The 20214-nt window shown below is 47.2% G+C and overlaps 1 protein-coding gene across 1 annotated transcript; it reads left to right on the top strand.

The window, feature by feature from the left end:
• Nucleotides 1-1803: 1803 nt before the first annotated feature.
• On the top strand, nucleotides 1804-15272 carry LRRC59 (leucine rich repeat containing 59). Its single transcript, XM_040435729.1, has 8 exons — nucleotides 1804-1917; nucleotides 5363-5471; nucleotides 8220-8279; nucleotides 8412-8570; nucleotides 8674-8778; nucleotides 9604-9676; nucleotides 9757-9942; nucleotides 14844-15272. The coding sequence occupies exons 2-8, from the start codon at nucleotides 5367-5369 to the stop codon at nucleotides 15083-15085; spliced, it is 930 nt and encodes a 309-aa protein (XP_040291663.1). The 5' UTR covers nucleotides 1804-1917; nucleotides 5363-5366; the 3' UTR covers nucleotides 15086-15272.
• The last annotated feature ends 4942 nt before the right edge of the window (nucleotides 15273-20214 follow it).

Below are 20214 nucleotides of genomic sequence, written 5' to 3'. Positions count from 1 at the left end.
CACAGTGCAGCACAATATACTGCCCCAGCAGAACCAAATACCACAGTGCAGCACAATATACTGCCCCAGCAGAACCAAATACCACAGTGCAGCATAATATACTGCCCCAGCAGAACCAAATACCACAGTGCAGCACAATATACTGCCCCAGCAGAACCAAATACCACAGTGCAGCACAATATACTGCCCCAGCAGAACCAAATACCACAGTGCAGCACAATATACTGTCCCAGCAGAACCAAATACCACAGTGCAGCACAATATACTGCCCCAGCAGAACCAAATACCACAGTGCAGCACAATATACTGCTCCAGCAGAACCAGATACCACAGTGCAGCACAATATACTGCTCCAGCAGAACCAGATACCACAGTGCAGCACAATATACTGCTCCAGCAGAACCAATACCACAGTGCAGTACAATATACTGCCCCAGCAGCACCAACTACCACAGTGCAGCACAATATACTGCCCCAGCAGAACCAAATACCACAGTGCAGCACAATATACTGCCCCAGCAGAACCAGATACCACAGTGCAGCACAATATACTGCCCCAGCAGAACCAAATACCACAGTGCAGCACAATATACTGCCCCAGCAGAACCAAATACCACAGTGCAGCACAATATACTGCCCCAGCAGAACCAAATACCACAGTGCAGCACAATATACTGCTCCAGCAGAACCAGATACCACAGTGCAGCACAATATACTGCTCCAGCAGAACCAGATACCACAGTGCAGCACAATATACTGCTCCAGCAGAACCAGATACCACAGTGCAGCACAATATACTGCCCCAGCAGAACCAAATACCACAGTGCAGAATAATATACTGCCCCAGCAGAACCACGTACCACAGTGCAGCACAATATACTGCCCCAGCAGCACCAAATACCACAGTGCAGCACAATATACTGCTCCAGCAGCACCAAATACCACAGTGCAGCACAATATACTGCCCCAGCAGAACCAAATACCACAGTGCAGAACAATATACTGCCCCAGCAGCACCAAATACCACAGTGCAGCACAATATACTGCCCATGCAGAACCAAATACCACAGTGCAGCACAATATACTGCCCCAGCAGCACCAAATACCACAGTGCAGCACAATATACTGCCCCAGCAGCACCAAATACCACAGTGCAGCACAATATACTGCCCCAGCAGAACCAAATACCACAGTGCACCACAATATACTGCCCCAGCAGAACCAAATACCACAGTGCAGCACAATATACTGCCCCAGCAGCACCAAATACCACAGTGCAGCACAATATACTGCCCCAGCAGCACCAACTACCACAGTGCAGCACAATATACTGCCCCAGCAGCACCAAATACCACAGTGCAGCACAATATACTGCCCCAGCAAAACCAAATACCACAGTGCACCATAATATACCGCCCCAGCAGAACCAAATCCCTTTCCGGAAGCTGCGCCTCTGTGGTTTCCAGGTGCCAGGTTCCATCTTCCCAAAACAAGCTGGTCCCTAAAGGGTTAATAATGTTGCAATTGTCACTAAACCACCAACTACTGAGTGCACGCAGCAATCCTGATGTCCATGTAAGGCCTATGGACAGGAATACAATCTTATGTTAAAACTGATGACTTCATGTGAGATTTTCTTTACAAGAATGACTTCATCTCAAGACACAGAAGCTCTCACTTTCCACCAACCCACAGCATTTCCAGAGGCTGGAATCGTCGCGATGCAATATACTTTCCGACCAGCAGGTGGCGGACTCTGGCTTTGGAGCGCTCTCCTCCCCCTCAACGGGACTGTTTGTCCCGGGCCCGTCTCGTTGGTTTGGACAGATTAGATGTGACGTGGATCAGGAAGCGGCTGCAGATCTGCACAGAGAGGGTCGAGTGAGAACTGGTGTCGTGTCCAACGCAAGGGAAACCGTGAGTGGATGAATGGGTGGAAAGGGAGAGAGCTGTGGACACAACAGCGCCTGCACCTTATAGAGGAGAGGGATTTAAAGGGGCACACACACAGTGAGGTGTCAGGGGTTCTGATTACTGCTGGTGGCCTGATCTCAGTTGATATGATAAAGCCCTTTAAGAACCTGTGGTGGAAAGATTGCGCCATGGGTCCTTTTCCAAAATCCACATGCGGATTTTGCGCAATATACCGAAAAGGGTGAAATCTAAAGCATTTTTGCCGCTTAAAGGGGTGTTCCCATGTTGGACTATCCGCTAGGATATGCCCCCATTGTCTGATAGGTGTGGGTCCCACCTCTGGGATCTGCATGTATACTTGGAACGGAGCCCGCATAGTGCAGGAGGGCACATCGTGCATGCGCGGCCACCCTTCATTCATTTCGATGGGACTGCCGAAAATAGCCGAGCGCTTGCTCAGCTATTTCCTTCCACCCCATAGAAGTGAATAGAGCGGTGGCTGCGCATGTGTGATGCTCTTCCTATTCATTTCAATGGGACTTCTGAAAATAGCTGAGCATGCCACTCTGCTATTTTCGGCACTTCCATAGAAATGAATGGAGGTCGCATGCGCAGTGTGCTCTCCGGGCTCTGTTCCCAGTATGCAGACATCAGGGGCATATCTTAGCGATATATCTCCAACGTGGGAATAACCCTTTAAAGGGGTTGTCCAGGTTCAAAGCTGAACCTGACACATCCCCTTTTTCACCCCTCCAGCTCTCTCTTGCCCTGTGCTGGATCGCGCAGGGCAAGGGCTGTTTATTTCTATTGTTTACACTGCTAGGTGGAGGCTTCCGCCTAGCAGTGTTTCCGGTGACATCTCCGGCACCGATAGGTGGTCTTTAGTGCTGCCCTAACCTGTTTTACAGGCTAGGGCAGCGCTAAAGCTCGCCCATTAGTGCCGGAGACGTCACCGGAAACACTGCTAGGCGGAAGCCTCCACCTAGCAGAGACCTGGTACATCACCGGGTCTAATGGAAAAGCCCATTCCCCGTGCAGAGCAAGGGAGAGCATCGGAGCATGAAATGCTCATATAGGGGGAAGAAGGGGATATGTCCGGGTTCAGCTCTGAACCCAGACAACCCCTTTTAAAGGATAGATAAGTGTCTGGCTGGGATCTGAACACTGGGACCCCCACCCTACAGGGATTTATAGGGATTGTCACATCTGAATAAAGGTGGCCATACACATTAGATTAATGTTGGCCGACCATGTAATGTGCATTAGGCCCCGTGCGCATGACTGCGTGTCCAAAAAAAGACAGATCAGAATCGGACCCGTTCATTGCAATGGGGCCGCAAAATAAAAGCCGACAACACACCATGTGCCCTCCGCATCCGTATGTCTGTTCCATGGCTCCGCAAAAAAGATAGCGTCCTGTTCTTGTCCGTTTTGTGGACAAGAATAGGCATTGTTACAATGGGTGCACACAATAAAACGGATGGAGCATGGACGTCACACAGACGGCATTCTGTGGATCCACGTTTTGTGGACTGCAAAATACATACGGTCATGTGAATGCACCCTTAGACATGTGCGCTTGGCAGCTGAAGACATCTGTGTTGGTCCCATGTCCATATGTGCCCGCATTGCTGAGAAAACTGATGTTTTTATATATGTAAATGAGCCTCTAGGAGCAACGGGGGCGTTACTATTACACCTACATTCTACTCTCTCTGCAACTGCCGCGTTCTCTGCACTTTGACTGACAGGGTGTGCCTGACCCTGTCAGTCAAAGTGCAGAGGATGCGGCAGTTGCAGAGAGAGTAGAGCGTAGGTGTAACAGTAATGCCCCCGTTGCTCCTAGAGGCTCATTTACATATATAAAAACATCATTTTCCTCAGCAATGCGGGCACATATGGACATGGGACCAACACAGATGTCTTCAGTTGCCAACAGGTCAGCCAGTGTCATAGGTACAAAACTGCTGACAGATGCCCTTTTAAAGGGGTTGTACCATTGATAAAACTCATTCCCCACCCACAGGATAGATAAGTGTCTAATTGGTGGTGGTCTGACCGCTGGGGCCTTTGCCAATCAGGAGAATGAGGGCTCGTGCTCCCTGTTTGAATGGAGTGGCGGAGTGGCAGACTGGCATGTGACTGCCTTTCTATTCAAATGGTGCGCATGAGTTCCCATTCTCGTGATCAGCGGGAACCCCTGAGATCTGACCCCCACCAATCAGACTCTTAAGTAGTCTTAAAGGGTTTCTATCACTTGGTATGACATAATTAGCTGGCAGACACTAGCGATCCGCTAGTGTCTGCTCTGGCCAACCATCCTACTATAATCACTTGTGGGGCAGCGGTTTTGCTAAAAAACTAACTTTTATAAATATGCTAATGAGCCTCTAGGTGCTATGTGGGCGTCATTAGCACCTAGAGGCTCCGTCTACCTTCATACACAGCGGCCGCCCAGCGCATCCCTCCAGCCCGCCCATGTCCTCCTCCGTGTGACGCAGCGGACGAGTTCTCGCGCATGCGCCGTCCGCGGCTGTATTCGGCGCATTTGAGATGTGAGCTCGGAGCGGTCAGACATTCAATGCGCATGCGCCGAATACATCCGCGCATGCGCATTGAATGTCTGACCGCTCCGAGCTCAGACATCTCAAATGCGCCGAATACAGCCGCGCACGGCGCATGCGCGAGAATTCGGCCGCTGCGTCACACGGAGGAGGACATGGGCGGGCTGGAGGGACGCGCTGGGCGGCGGCTGTGTATGAAGGTAGACGGAGCCTCTAGGTGCTAATGACGCCCACATAGCACCTAGAGGCTCATTAGCATATTTATAAAAGTTAGTTTTTTAGCAAAACCGCTGCCCCACAAGTGATTATAGTAGGATGGTTGGCCAGAGCAGACACTAGCGGATCGCTAGTGTCTGACAGCTAATTATGTCATACCAAGTGATAGAAACCCTTTAATGGTACATTTCATATAAACCCACCTCAGATCAATGCCACCCAGATGACCGGCTGTGGGGGGGGGGGGGGGGGGGGGGGGGCCATACATTTCATTGCAGGGAATCTGTCATAGTAAATCGAATAGGTGACCATGTAATACAGGGCTGGCCAACCTGCGGCTCTCCAGCTGTTGTAAAACTACAACTCCCACCATGCCCTGCAGTAGGCAGACTGGGCATGCTGGGGTTGTAGTTTTGCAACAGCTGGAGAGCCGCAGGTTGGCCATCCCTGATGTAATACATAGTTGTGGAGGAACGTGATCCCCCTGATAGGTCAACAGTAGGTACCAGCTGAAGGTGCACACACTGACCAGCAGTAATTGGGGCACTACGTCCAGTGATGCATTATGGGATTAGTAGCAGATGCCCAGTGTCGGGCCTACATGAACCCGGCTCTGGTGGGAAGGAGAATAGTTTAGTTACGTGATGTCTAAATCTCCTCTTTTATAGGAAGATGTCACGAGCTGCTGGAAAAGCCGGAAACCTGAGAGAGAAACTGGATGGGAATGAGCTGGATTTAAGCCTCAGTGATCTGAGCGAAATACCGGTGAAGGAGCTGGTAAGTTGGTCCCTCTGTAGTCGCACACGGCCAGAAGTCACTAACGCCATGGTCCCGCCGACACTCCTGGTGCTAAACCTATAATCATTAGCTAGGCAATGATCTTTTATACTATTACTAGTAAATATGCCCGGCTCCTGTAACACGATGGGTGCAAAGTCTGATCCGGGAGATTACAGTCCTGACACTGCACACGTTTAGGCCCCTTGGAGACGAGCGTTCCTCCCGCAGCGAGTCCGCATCGCAACACCCGGCCTGACCTCCCAGCACTGATGGGATTCACATAGCATCAAAAATCAATATAATGCTATGTAACCCTTACAGTTCTGTAATATATTGGATACCCTGGCAGCATCATGTCAGTGTTATCTAATACATTCCAGAACTAAAGGGTTACATAATATCATAAATCCATATAATGCTATGTGACCCCCCCCCCTCCTTCCCTGGCAGCGCTGGGAGGTCAGGCCGGGAGCTGCGTTGTGGGAGGAATGCTCGTCTGCAAGGGGCCTTAGGAGGGGAATCTGGGCATTAAAGGGGTTGTCCAGCCAGTAATATGGATGACCTATCCTCAGGATTGTCAAGTGATTATTTCACCCAAATGAATGGAGTAAGTTTAATTCCACTATGCCTTTGAGGCGACGCACAGTGTAATCCTGAAAAGGAAGTAGTGCTCTTCAAACTAGCTGATCGACAGGGGTCCCGGGAGTCGGAGCCCACCGACCAGATATTGATGACCTATCCTGAGGATCGGTCTTAGATGTGTACTGGCTGCACAACCCCTTTTTGAGTGTATAAGGAGATTGCAGCTGCACTATGACTTGCTCCCTGGTCAGACCCAGTGCGTCATGGTGAGTGCATATGTTTGTACCTGTACGTGAATAGGAAGCTCTAGCTAGATTTTAGTGACGAGCGAAGAAAGCTTCGGACCCTAGATCCAAAGTTGCTTACTCAAAACTTTGTTAAATAACTTCGGTGTTTGAAAGTGGAAAAACCATTTTAAAACTTTGATCCGAACTCGGCTTTGGTTGGTAGCGGAAGTTATACAACAAAGTCTCGCAGGACTTCACTAATAACTGACTGTGCCTCATCAGAGGCTGTACATTTGAATGCTGTACGAAGACGGATCTCCGTACAGCAATGATCCGAATTTTTGAACGAAGAAACTTTGGATCTGGGATCTGAAGCTCTCTTCGCTCATCGCTACTAGATATAACCACCCGTGAACATGCTATGTACAGTTTATAGCTCCCTGCCTGTTCTTTCACAGCTGATGCTGTTATAGCAGCGGATTAAAGTTCATGTAAAACTTTTACCTGATGACAGTAAGGGTGGTCTCACGGGCAGGGTTTAAAAAAAAAAAAAAAATGCCAACTCAGTTTTTGAAGCAATTTTTGAGCTGAACATAAAGTAACTTCTTGCTGGATCCACTTATGGATTTGGTTCCAAAACTGCACCGGCCTTTTTCCAAAAAACACTTGCTAACATTCTGCCCAAAAAAAAAAAGAAAAAAAAAAAAAGGCTCAAATTAGCGCATCTAGGGTTTGTAAACTCTTTTATTGCATGGTCAACAAGGGGGCGAGGCTTAAGATGCACCATATAGCGCCACAATTCTGTCTGAAAGTAAGCCAACCAGTAGTGGGTACAGAGTCAGAGAAAAGTGCCCATCCCTGCACCAGATGTCTCCTCCAGCCTGATCCCCTGTGATAAATGTGGGGCAGGTCCAGACAGCCGGTCTACGCTTCCGCCATCTACAGGATTAGTAACTCTGGGCCATTGTGTGAAACCAGGACTGTATAAAGCCTAGTCACCACGAGGACTAGAAAAATCAGCCACTGTGATCAGGTTTTGCTTCATGCATTTCTGCTGTATCTACATGGGGGGAGGGTGGTCTTTGCTTTGACTGTTGAGATGGAGGAGGCTTTGCTGCGACTACTGGGGTAAGAAGGCTGTGAATACTGTTGATGGTGGGGATCGGATCACCTGCTATGACTACTGGAGACAAGGAAAGGGGCACTGCTTTAAAGGGGGTTATCCCACCATAAGAACGTGTCCACAGGGACCCCATTCTAATGGTCAGACTTCCACCAATTACGAGAACTGGGCACCAGAATCCTTGGCATGAATGGAGCGACAGACCAGCACGCGCGTTGCTGTTCCATTTAACTATATTGGACTTCCCAAGAGAAGCAGATGAGATGAATTGAGCAGCAGCTCGTGTGTGTGGCCTCATTGAAGTGGAACTAATCATTTTTAGATGTCCTAGTTAAATACAAAGTATAAGTGGCTATAAAGAATTTTGTGTGTAGTAGCACACAATGGGGTAGATCATAGACAGCTGAGGATAGGTTGTCAAAATCGGATCAGTGGGGTCCGACAAGCCAGCACCTGCGCAGACCAGCTGTTTGAAGAGGCTATGGTGCTCTGGTAAGCGCTGCAGCCTCCTCGGAGCATACCAAGCACAGCGCCGTACATTATATAGTGGCTGGGCTTGGTAATACATTTGAATAGAACTTACAACTTACATTTGAAGAGTTGCAAATGGGCCGCGTGACCGATGAATGTGACATCACTGGCCTAGGAAGATGCTGCAGCGCTTACGGTAGGGCCGCAGCCTCTCCAAAGAGCGGGGATGCCGGGAGACGAACCCCCACCAATTGGATATTGATGACCTATGCTGAGGATAGGCCATCTATATTGAGCTTCTGGAAAACCCCTTTAATCCATTTTTCTCTGTTCTTCTTTCAGGCTGCGATTCCCAAGGCGACTGTGCTGGATCTTTCTTGCAACAAGCTGACCACAATACCGGTAAGATACAGCATGGTGAGAAATGTCTATGTGGGACTGAGGACGATATGTCTTCCTACCAAACCGTATGTGAGCGGAACAAAGAAAAAGCAGTAAAATGGCAGGGTGCATTAATATCTCTTGCCTTTCCAGAGTGAATTCTGCTCTCTCACTCACATTGTGAGGCTGGATCTCAGTAAGAATATGTTGCTCCAGCTTCCGACTGATATTGGCAGACTGGTGAACCTACAGCATCTCGATCTGCTCCAGAACCGTTTAAAAGCCCTGCCGGTCAGCTTCGCTCAGCTCAAGGTAAGGACCGGACACTGATCTCGAAATGTGTGACCTAGCACATGCAAAAACTGGAGATGATTGAGATCCCGTGATAATCTGATGGTGTCTTATTCTCCCATAGAGCTTGAAATGGTTGGACTTGAAAGACAATCCCCTGAACCCTGCCCTGGCCAAAGTAGCTGGAGACTGCCTGGACGAAAAGCAGTGTAAAGAGTCTGCGCAAAGGGTGAGTATGAAGCTCCTCTTCACAGCGCTGTGTAGATAGATGATGGGTTACTTTCCCCACTGAGGAGGATGCGGTTCTCAATAGTGAGATGGTTTATAGCTTTTACTTAAAGGAGTTGTGCCAAGTTATTAATTTATCCCCATCTATGGGATGGGGGATAAGGATCTGATTGAGACCCCTACTGATCACAAGGGTCCCATTACCCTGATTGACCAATGCGGTTCGATTCGTTCTCTATGGGACTGCTGGAGATAATGGAGTACAGCGCTTGGCTCTGGCAATCGGACAGAGAATGGAAGGAGCAGCAGCATGTCCATTCATGTGGGGGTCCCAGGGGCAGGAGCTTCATCGATCAACTGCATGTTCTGTATCCTGTGAGCAGCTCAAAGAAAAGAGAAACCGCATCAGGTGGCGCTATACAGATACATTTTTTTGAATAACTCACTGGCTATGCTAAATTATAATTATATGCAATTACAAAAGTATTCAGAAGCAGGTGCTGGTTTGAAAACGACAGTATTTTTCGTGGGACAATCCCTTTAATGACACAGCTGCAGGGCAGCTCCATTCAGGGGAACGGGGCCTGCACAGCGGGGTAGCTGAGGGCATCACTGTGCGGGGAAGAGGATGCAGAGCTATAGCAGCACTGTACCCCTTCATTCTCACAATTGGTGGGGACTGCAGAGGTCAGATTCCCCCCCACCTCTAGCAATATGCCATCACTAAATCTCCTCCTAAGTGAGTGTGTACTTGGGTTTATGTGGATATTTGAAAAGAACAGAATCTGTGTGCTAGACGTGGACCTTTCAATGTTTTTTTTTGCAGGTTTTGGAGTATATGCAAGTCATTCAGGCGCAAAAGGAACAGGAAATGCAGCGCAAACTTCAGCAGGAGCAAGGTTTGTTCAGAAGGCTGTGTGGGGGAATGGTTGTCTGGTCCGAGCAGCGTTTGCAGGGGTAAATGTGCCATTTATTGTAGTTCTGAAGCAGAAACGTGAGGCCGAGCAGAGGAAGAAGGAGGAGAAGGAACGGGAGCAAAAGCGCAAACACAAAGCTCAGCAGAAAGCCCGCAAGAAGAAGGACTATGATGCTCAGCAGGCAGCTCAGCAAGAGAAAGAGAAGGAGAAGAAGAAGAAGAAAGAACCTGCACCGTCTCAGAATCACAGTGAGTCTGACAACCACCAGTCGCCATTCTTTATTACAGGGCTGCACAGATTCTGCCATACACTTCCAAGAGCTCCCCCATACGTGTGCACGCTAGATTCAGCTGCTTGTGTGTGGATTGTGGAGAGTTGAGTAAGGCTATGTTCACATCTGTGTTAGGAAATCCGGCAGAGGATCAGCCTGCTGCCATACACCGTATCCTGCATAGCGAGATAATGCCGCCAACCACCGGAACCCCTATTGACTATAACAGAAGGGGATGCAGCTGCTTTCCAGCATAAATGACTGCTTTGGGACGGAAAAAAAAGTCCTGCATGCACAACTTTTTGTCTGGCCAAAAGCCGGCATTATGGCGGAAAGCGGACACACTCTTGCCGGATCCCATTGTAGTCAGTGGGGATCTGGTGGTTTGTAGCATTATCTGGCTATGCTGATACGGAGAACGCCAGTAGGCTGTTCCTCTGCCGGTTTCCACAACGCAGATGTGAACATGGGGTAAGCTGCTGCCAACCCCAACTGGGAGTGGTTTATCTTCACTGAAAGCAAAGGATCGTCGTGCCTCATCCTCATTTTCCCTGACATATGCCGAATGAATGTTAGCCGGTCCCCCAAAATTGCAATTCTGGGGCATCTTTTCATATAATTTCCTCTTATTCCTCCCAGAAATGCATGAATAGATTGACATTAAACAGTGTAACAGGGCACTCAAGAAATCCTGACCATGTGGTACAATTTAATATCTTTATTACTATTGTGAATAATGTTGCTCAAACCAGTCAATTGTAATAATCAATGGATGAATCAATAAAATATTTGATAATATTGAATAAAAATAATCGATTTTACACAAGGGCTCAGAACAATAGTGCAAATATCGACAATCATAAAATAAAATCTCAAATTCAATTGTTCAGTCCAAATTTGGTATAAATATCTGGGTATTGGTGCAGTCCAATCAAATATTATTATGTCCCACTTCTCATTACAGCAGCGTCCCGCTGAACATGAAGTAGGTAGCGGCGTCCCGCTATAAAATTACTTGCAAGTAAGATTTACCTTATATCAACCGAAGGTTCTCCAGACTTTAAACTTTGGGTCCTCTCCTCTCCTCAGAAGTGTCTGTGACACAATGTATCAAGAGGTTTACCTAGACGACTCTGTGTTTCTGTTGAATTTAACTGCCAAGTCCACCAGATCTCAATCTGTTGGTGGAAAAACTGCAGTGATGTTTGTAGCAGAGATATTCCGTCAAAGGAGGCTTCCAAGTGTAGTCTGTAAGTCGGTCGGTTTGGGGTACTTTGTTCCTTTAATGTACAGATGGGGGGTGTAGCACCAGACGCGTTTCGGGGTCCAAGTTATTGCCCCTTCCTCAGTGGTATCTACCACTGAGGAAGGGGCAATAACTTGGACCCCGAAACGCGTCTGGTGCTACACCCCCCATCTGTACATAAAAAGGAACAAAGTACCCCAAACCGACCGACTTACAGACTACACTTGGAAGCCTCCTTTGACGGAATATCTCTGCTACAAACATCACTGCAGTTTTTCCACCAACAGATTGAGATCTGGTGGACTTGGCAGTTAAATTCAACAGAAACACAGAGTCGTCTAGGTAAACCTCTTGATACATTGTGTCACAGACACTTCTGAGGAGAGGAGAGGACCCAAAGTTTAAAGTCTGGAGAACCTTCGGTTGATATAAGGTAAATCTTACTTGCAAGTAATTTTATAGCGGGACGCCGCTACCTACTTCATGTTCAGCGGGACGCTGCTGTAATGAGAAGTGGGACATAATAATATTTGATTGGACTGCACCAATACCCAGATATTTATACCAAATTTGGACTGAACAATTGAATTTGAGATTTTATTTTATGATTGTCGATATTTGCACTATTATTCTGATCCCTTGTGTAAAATCGATTATTTTTATTCAATATTATCAAATATTTTATTGATTCATCCATTGATTATTACAATTGACTGGTTTGAGCAACATTATTCACAATAGTAATAAAGATATTAAATTGTACCACATGGTCAGGATTTCTTGAGTGCCCTGTTACACTGTTTAATGTTTACCTATTGCATCGAGTGAGTGGTCTCAATACACAGGTGCACCGATTTGGGGTCCAATTATTCGAGTGCGACATCGTATTTAATTTATGAATAGATTGACCACTAATGATTAAGCTGGTGAATACACATTAAATGAATTTTGGCTACAGCTTTTGGTTTTGGCAGGACTGGACGGACATCTAATCTACATGGAGGTGTCTTTACTTTCCCCTGATACTAAGGAAAAGAGTGATCAGACAGAATTTCACTATGTGCAGTATATTCCCCTCTCCTCATTGAGAACACATGCACTCACACCAAGCTGAGAATGCACATGTATAGGGAAGTCAAAAGAAAGGAGTTGGCAAAATGAGCATAGTCAGGTGCCCCATGGCACAATCCCTGATCACAGGGCTAAAGCTGGCCTAGGGTTGGGCGATCTAAAAAATATTTCCACTATAACTATATATATCACTATAAATACCCATCCAACAAGGAGACGTTCTAGTGTATGGGGGCAGTCACAAGGAGACATTATACTGTATGGGGCCTATAATCTCCATGGGACTCATGACCTGTGTTTTCCCCTTGGGTCTAGTACATCTCTGTGCTCTATACTGGGAAGTAACTGGTGGGATAGCGGTTGCACATCAGTATATCATGTATTTATGCCACAACACAGCTTACAGCACCACTATTCTATATATGGGCTCCGTAGCCACTACAACAGCTAGTGCTGCACCACAGTGCACTCCCTCTGCGGCCTGACAAAGAGAATCCTCTTCAGTGAACTACAAGTCCCAGCTAAACCCTCCAGTAGAGCCTCAATCCAAGGAGCACACGGACTAAACACAATGCCCAGTCGTACTTTACTGAGCTTCTCATACACCCCTGCTGAGGAGACAGGAGCGAGAGGGCGGTATACGCTCCAGTGCGCTTCTTCCATATGTCGCCACTTTCTTGTCACAAGCTGGGGAGACTTCAGCATCTACTGTTAGCCCTAGCACGTTGGGGATATGTAGTTCATAAGGCTCACCAAACGGCACATGCTCAGATGAGGCCACTGCTTTAGGGCTCATGCACACGCACCATATGTATTTTGCGGAATGGAACAGTTGTCCCCTAATAGAACAGTCCTATCCTTGTCCGTGATGCGGAAAATAATAGGACATGTTCTAATATTTAGTGGAAAAGACATACGGAAACATTGAAATGAAGTTCTGCAAACAGTCTGCAAAAAAAAAAACAGAACGGACACGGAAAGAAAATCCGTTTGTGTGCATGAGCCCTCATGGCGTGTATAGGTGCCTGTTTTAGAAGCAGTCAGTGCTTTCCAACTGCCCCTATGATGCCATTAAAATGTTGCTTAGGTGAGGCAATATATATCGTGGACACTGGTATATCGCCTAACACATTACACCTTTGTCGGCTGACACATTGATGTGTCTGGGGAGCTCGGGCGAAATGATTATTTTCGCTCTATGCTTTTGTCCTCTGATGAGATAAGCTGCTGCAAGAACTGTCTGGCAGCAGCTTTCTCCGCCCTCCCCATAGCATACACAGACATGTTCTGCAGAGCCGAACGCGTACGTGTATGGGGGAGTCTGGAGACATTGCTGTCAGGTGAATGATCATTCTAGTGAATGTGCATGGGTAGATTAAGGCTACGTCTACACGACGACATTTGTCATAATGGCAGTCTATGGTGTCGTGCTGCAACAGTCGCAGAAAATCCATTCGAGATGGATTTTTCTGCGACTGTTGCGTCGCAGTTGCAGTGCGACACCATAGACTGCCATTATTAAAATTGTCGCTCGACATTAGTGCAACAAAATGTTGCGCTACAAATGTCGTCGTGTAGTTGTAGCCTTACTGCTGTAACTAATGAGGAGATGCACTTTACCAACCGAAACACAATAAACCTTAGGTGGTAAAATGCCCCAGGCTCTCACCGTGCAGATATACAGAAACATGGTGTAGCAGAGTCGCCATAGATGTTCCAGTAGATAGTGTGGGTAGTACGAGTACTGTTCTTCTGGTGGAAAATCCAAAAAGGGGCAGTAACGTACTAAAACTTAACCTTTAATGATATAAAGTAAAATCTCAAACTGAGATAAAGGCCCCTTACAAACATATAACAACAGCTAGATCTCGTGATCCACGTGTAATCATTAAATCACAACACTAGAGGGCCCCAGTGAGTGGGTGCCAGGTCTAGCTGGACACCAAAATTGAAAATGGAGACAAACCCTAGCGCGTGTGTGCAATCATACTCAAACAGAATCACGCACACGGTAAGAAGCAGTTGTTAGTGTCTCGTGTATCCATACCCTGTCAAATAATAAAGTACCTTATGACCAAAAACATGGAAAGGTCTTACCAGTAAAATACAGGGTCAGTTCTGTTCACCCGGCCGCAGATGTAAGGCCAGATTTCTTTATTGAGAGAAGGACGGATACCAGGTCGGACATAATCGTTGTCAGGGAAGCCTAAAAATAGACTGTCCCTGTTATGCCCTACTTGACCTGGTGGACCCTAATGACCTCCTAACAGGAGGTCCTCACCCTAAGCTTGGGTCCCTACACAGAGTTTTATCTAGAGGCAGAGAATGGACACCTAAGCTGGCTGATATAAAAATAGAATGAGAGTACCGATAAATTCACGTGTCCATCTAGACCTGTCACCCACTCACTGGGGCCTCTAGTGTGTGTTCCTCTGGTGGGTATCCGGTCACTGCAGCTCCACTGACCTTTAGATCATCTGTACGCGTCAGCGCAGTTGGTAGAGATGATGTCTGGTCCACGACATTCTTTTAACCCAATCCCAATTTTTTTCTCTCTACAGAAAACTCTAGTAAGTCTGCACAGAAACAAAAACCACGGCGGAGCTCCAGGCTGGGTGTGGTGATGCGGGTGATCCTGTTTGTCTTCATCACGCTCCTGGGAAGTGTGGTAGCGTGCCGCTACACTCAGCTGCAGAGTCAGAGCATGTGCGCCAGCGTCAACGCAGTGTATGACGACACCGTGAGAACTCTGAGGAGCTCCCAAATGCTGGAGAGTGTCCTCCGGCTTGCTTCTCGACAGTAACGGCTAAAGACATTTATGAAGAAAAGGGTTATTCCTTCCTGAGGGTGTTTGCAGTCTGGGGGGCTCCTCCATGCTGTTTTAACTTTTTTTTTTGTTTTATATATTTAATAAGACTTTACCAATTCCGTTCATCTGATGTCTTAAAGAGGATCTTCGTTACACCTGGCGTGTGGGGGGGAATACTGTAAGGCCTAGTTCACACGAACGTGTGTGATCCGTGGCCGTATTGCGGGCCGCAATACACGGCCACAGTTCCGTGTGCATTCCGCATGACGGATGAGGACCCATTCACTTCAATGGGTCCGCAAATCCGGAATTGCGGAACGGCCGCACGGAACGGGACCCCTCGGAAGCACTACGGAGTGCTTCCGTGGGGTTGCATCCCGTACTTCCGTTCCACAAAAACATAGGACATGTCCTATCTTTTTGCGGAACGGGTGGATCGCGGACCCATTAAAGTGAATGGGTTCGTGATCCGATGCGGCTGACCTACGGCCGGCGATCGTGCATTGCGGCCCGCAGCACGGGTCACACACACGTTCGTGTGAACTCGGCTTAAGTCTGTTTTAAGGTGGAGGGGAGAGTTGGTTGTCCTGCAACATTTCTACGGCCTTTCTAGGGATTGGTACCAAGCTGTCACCTTGTGTGTACATATCACGTATAGAATGACCCTCTATATTTTTATATGGATTTAGGCATTTCTCAGATTTTGTGAAAAATGGATTCGACTGCCAACTGCCCATTCTCCGTTCCAGTTCATTTACAGCTCAGGTTCTCCAGATAGTTTTCTGAATTATGTGCTTGTAACCAAACCGCTCTCGATGGCTTTAATAGTAATCGTGATGTGATAGTGTGACATTTCTTTGTAAAAATGCCATAATGCTGCCTTCTGATTCCAATGGATCCCATATTTCTACGAACAAATAATAAAATAACACCCTGTCTATTTTCTCCTGTGGTTTTCAAGCAGTTGCCAGGTTATAACAGCCCAGATTTACTAATGTGTCTGTGCCAAAAACCTGTCTCAATTTGGCGCATTTTCATCAACATACTTTACGAGGGGATGGGCCCCAAAATTGTGCCACAATAGTTGATCTGGTGCAGGTCTAGACAGACGGTCTAAGCTTACGCCATCCACAGGCTTAGTAAATCTGGGCCGTTATCTTCTTTTTTTTGGGGGGGGGGGGGGGGTGGCAAATTCACTGAAGTTTGTTGTATGACGTTAATTATGCGGTAAAACTGACTTGTGATCTTCATTCTCCAAGTCGGTACGAGTCTGGCGATACCACATTTGCACTAGCTTTGGAGACTATGATGATTTTACTGTGTTTCTATGGAGCCCTGCTACAGACAACGGCTCCATAGGAAACACTATGCACAGAAGCTCCGGCTCCTCCGATCGCTGCACGGGGGTGCCGGAGTATCACTGGAAGCATGCGCTTTCGGTATCTAGGGCAGTGTTTCCCAACCAGTGTGCCTCCAGCTGTGCGGGCATGCTGGGAGTTGTAGTTTTGCAACAGCTGGAGGCACACTGGTTGGGAAACACTGATCTAGGGCACTCAGATGCCGTGGTCAGGTTTGACCAAAGCATCTGAGAGGTTAAGTGTCCGTGATCGGCATTACTGCCAGTCGTGGATAATAGCCGCGGGTGCCTGCTGTATGCGGAGCGGGCGCCATCTTTAAAGACCTGTCATATTCTGTAATAGTATTTCACATGGCGGGAAAGGGTTCTCTCGGATTTCCATGTTAATGGCCTATCCTCAGCATAGGTCATCAATATGAGATTGGCGGGGGTCTGTCTCCCAGACCCCTGGCGATCAGCTGTTTGAGGAAGCCATGGCACTCACTGAAGCTCTGGTGAACGCCGTGGCCTCCTCCCAGCTTACCAAGCACAGCGCCGTCCATTACATCACAGCTCGGACCCAGTCACTGGAATGGGACTGTTTAATGTGATGTCACATGGCCTAAGAGGCGGCCTTTTCTTACAGCTGATGACGTTTTGCCATATCATCCTTTGTATTGAGGAAGATGAAATCCGCAGAAACAATTGACACGCTGCACATTTCAAAGTCTGCCTAGAAGGTCAATTTCACCACGGAAAATATTTGCAATGTGTACCCGAGATTTGTCCAATCTCATTCACTTTGATGGTAGTGATGTTCCGTCCACTGCAACCATTCAGCGGCCTCAGCACCAGTTCAAGACCAGGCCATTTACCCCTCTCGCTGACCAGGTGCATTTTCTGGATTTCTGGTACATGTGTCTTTGAAAGCCATAACTTTATATATAAAAAAAAAAAAATTGTTAAATTACCTACATAATTTCTGCATCGTTTTTCGGTGATAGACGGGGCTTTCTTTTTATGTCTAAACGTCGGTGCAGAGGTGAAGGACGACCGCCTGGACATATATAGTCAGGAAAAAGGTTAAAGGAATTGTCTTGTTACAACAATCCCCCTTTCCAAAGAACAGGCAGGGTAAGTGTGTGATCTGACACTTGTCGATCATGAGAACAGGGCTCATGTGCCCTCCTTTTAAATGGACACGCATGCCCATCCGCCGTGCCATTCAGCAGTCCCAAAGAGCTGAATGGAGCGGCGGACAGGCATGCGTGTCTGCCTCTCCATTCCAATGGGGCAACATGGGTCCCCATTCTGGCAATTGGACCCTTTCCCTTTAGCCACATCTCCCATCCTGTGGATACGGGATAAGTTGTTCTAATGTAGACAACCCCTTTGCGTAAAGCAAATAACACAATTATAAAACCCCACACAATGGGGCAGATTTATTAGTCCTACATATGGCATAAATTAGACAACGTGTCTAGATCTGCACCAACTACTCATAAGCTTAGTTTGATACAGAATTTTATAGGATGTCAGGACCTGTAATATACAATCCTCACCACAGATGCCTCCGCTGAGGAAGGTCCTGAGATTTACTACATTATGTGTTGTTTCTCTATTCCATGAATTCTAAGTGGATCATTTTCTGGACATATGTTCTTATAATTACAATTGAATAACATTTGAGCATTTTCCGTGAGGGCTTTAAAATTCCTTAAATTGTACAGCTACAGTGACTACATGGAGTCTGTGGGAGCATCCACAGTGTCCCTATAACGCTGAAGGAAAACAGCTGGATTGTTATGGAAATCTGGGGTAAGGCCTCATGCATACAGCTGTCGGCCGGCCGTTCCGTGCATTGGGGGCAGTAATTTGCGGTCCCCAATGCATAGGCAACATCCGTCCGGATTCCGCAGACAGATCCAGACCCATTCAACTTGAAAGGGTCCGTGATCCATCTGCACCTCAAATAAATAGACCATGTTTTGCGGTCCGGAGGCATGGACCGAAACCCCCACAGGAGCACTCCATAGCGTTTCCATGCCTCCGCACTACACCTTCCGGATTACTGTCCCATTCAAGTGAATGCATCCGTGATGCGGTGAGCACACAGTCGCTGCCCGCATATTGCGGACCGCAATACAGGCACAGGCGGGCGCATGAGCCCTAAACCTGTATGTCAGTGAAGCGAAAACTGAAGGATCTGTGACCATCTATTGGCCAATAGGGGTCATGTGACAGCGTGTACATCAGTTAGTTAAAGAATGAAGGACCGTTCTTGCAAATATCTCAAGAACAGTAGGGCCTAGAGAGTTGAGACCCGGTCTATAACATGCCAACTTAGGGTACTTTCACACTAGTGTTATTCTTTTCCGGCATTGAGTTCCGTCATAGGGGCTCAATACTGGAAAAGAACTGATCAGTTTTATCCTAATGAATTCTGAATGGAGAGCAATCCGTTCAGGATGCATCAGGATGTCTTCAGTTCAGTCTTTTTGCCTTTTCAGGATGGAGATAATACCGCAGCATGCTGCGGTTTTATCTCCGTCCAAAATTCACTTGCCAGCATTTTTTCCCATTGACCTGCATTAATGCCAGATCCGGCCCCGAGTGTTCCGGCATTGCGGTCTGCACATGATCAGGCCACAAAAAAAAAGTGAAAAAAAATAAATGTCAGATCCGTTTTTCCAGATGACACCGGAGAGACGGATCCGGCATTTAAATGCATTTGTCATACAAATTAGGATCCTGATCCGTATGACAAACGCCATCAGTTTGCATGCGTTTTGACGGATCTGGAATCCTCTGTCGCAAGTGTGAAAGTACCCTAAGGCCTCATGCACACGACCGTTCCGTTTTTTTCGGTCCGCAATTTGTGGAACGGGCGGCCCATTGTACAAATGCCCATTCTTGTCTGCAAAACGGACAAGAATAGGACATGTTATATTTTTTTTTGCGGGGCCACGGAACGGAGCGCTGTCCGCATCTTTTGCGGCCCCATTGAACTGAATGGGTCCGCATCCGACTGCGGCTCGGATGTGGACCAAAACAACAGTCGTATGCATAAGGCCTAAGGGGCAGATCGGGCTAGTCTTTTGGCTGTGCATCAAGAATAGACAGACAACAGAAATTAATTTATGTATAAAGAAAGGTAACACTGGACATATTTATTTTATGGAAAAGTCCTCAAAAATCTGATAAATACAAACATGAAAATACAGGTACATTCAGAAAACAGCCACTATGTATGGCAAACAATAAACCTGATCCTTTAAAAGTGAATCAAATAGGTAAGTGCTACACGTGCGGCATGAGCTCGCTCTGCGCAGTACTAGATCGCACCTAATGATAAGGAATTTGGTTGCATTGTGACCCGACAGTTGGCAAAAATCCAAACCTGCTGGACTTCTATGCCATCACATTTACCATCAGCGTGATATTTGTGATCTTAAAGGGGTTGCCCCATTTGGACATTTATGGCATATCAATAGGCATGGGTCTCCCTGGGACCAGCTCCTTTGTCAAGAGCGGGTCCCCAACATGAATGGAGAGGAGACTGTGACTGGCCTGTTTTCAGGAGTCCCATAGAGGTGATTGGAGGGGAAGCTGCGCATACATGTTGTGCTATAGGACTGCTGGACATAGCGGAACATGTTCGCTTGGCTCTTTTCTGTAGTCCCATAGAAGTGAATAGAGAGGGCACTGCGCATGCGCTTCATTCATCTTGGAGCCCTGTTCTTGAGATAGGGACATGGCATATCCCATCAATAAGTCAAATGGGCCA

The sequence above is a fragment of the Bufo bufo genome, chromosome 6 (assembly GCF_905171765.1).
Source record: "Bufo bufo chromosome 6, aBufBuf1.1, whole genome shotgun sequence".
Classification (NCBI taxonomy): domain Eukaryota; kingdom Metazoa; phylum Chordata; class Amphibia; order Anura; family Bufonidae; genus Bufo; species Bufo bufo.
This window is presented reverse-complemented; position numbering and strand designations above follow the sequence as displayed.

Bases quoted from the DNA above. Each gene is read 5' to 3' on its own strand.
- LRRC59 (XM_040435729.1), top strand. From the start codon at position 5,367: ATGTCACGAGCTGCTGGAAAAGCCGGAAACCTGAGAGAGAAACTGGAT. The intron at 5,472-8,219 runs GTAAGTTGGTCC...TTCTTCTTTCAG, and splicing joins AAATACCGGTGAAGGAGCTG to GCTGCGATTCCCAAGGCGAC. The intron at 8,779-9,603 runs GTGAGTATGAAG...TTTTTTTTGCAG, and splicing joins GTAAAGAGTCTGCGCAAAGG to GTTTTGGAGTATATGCAAGT.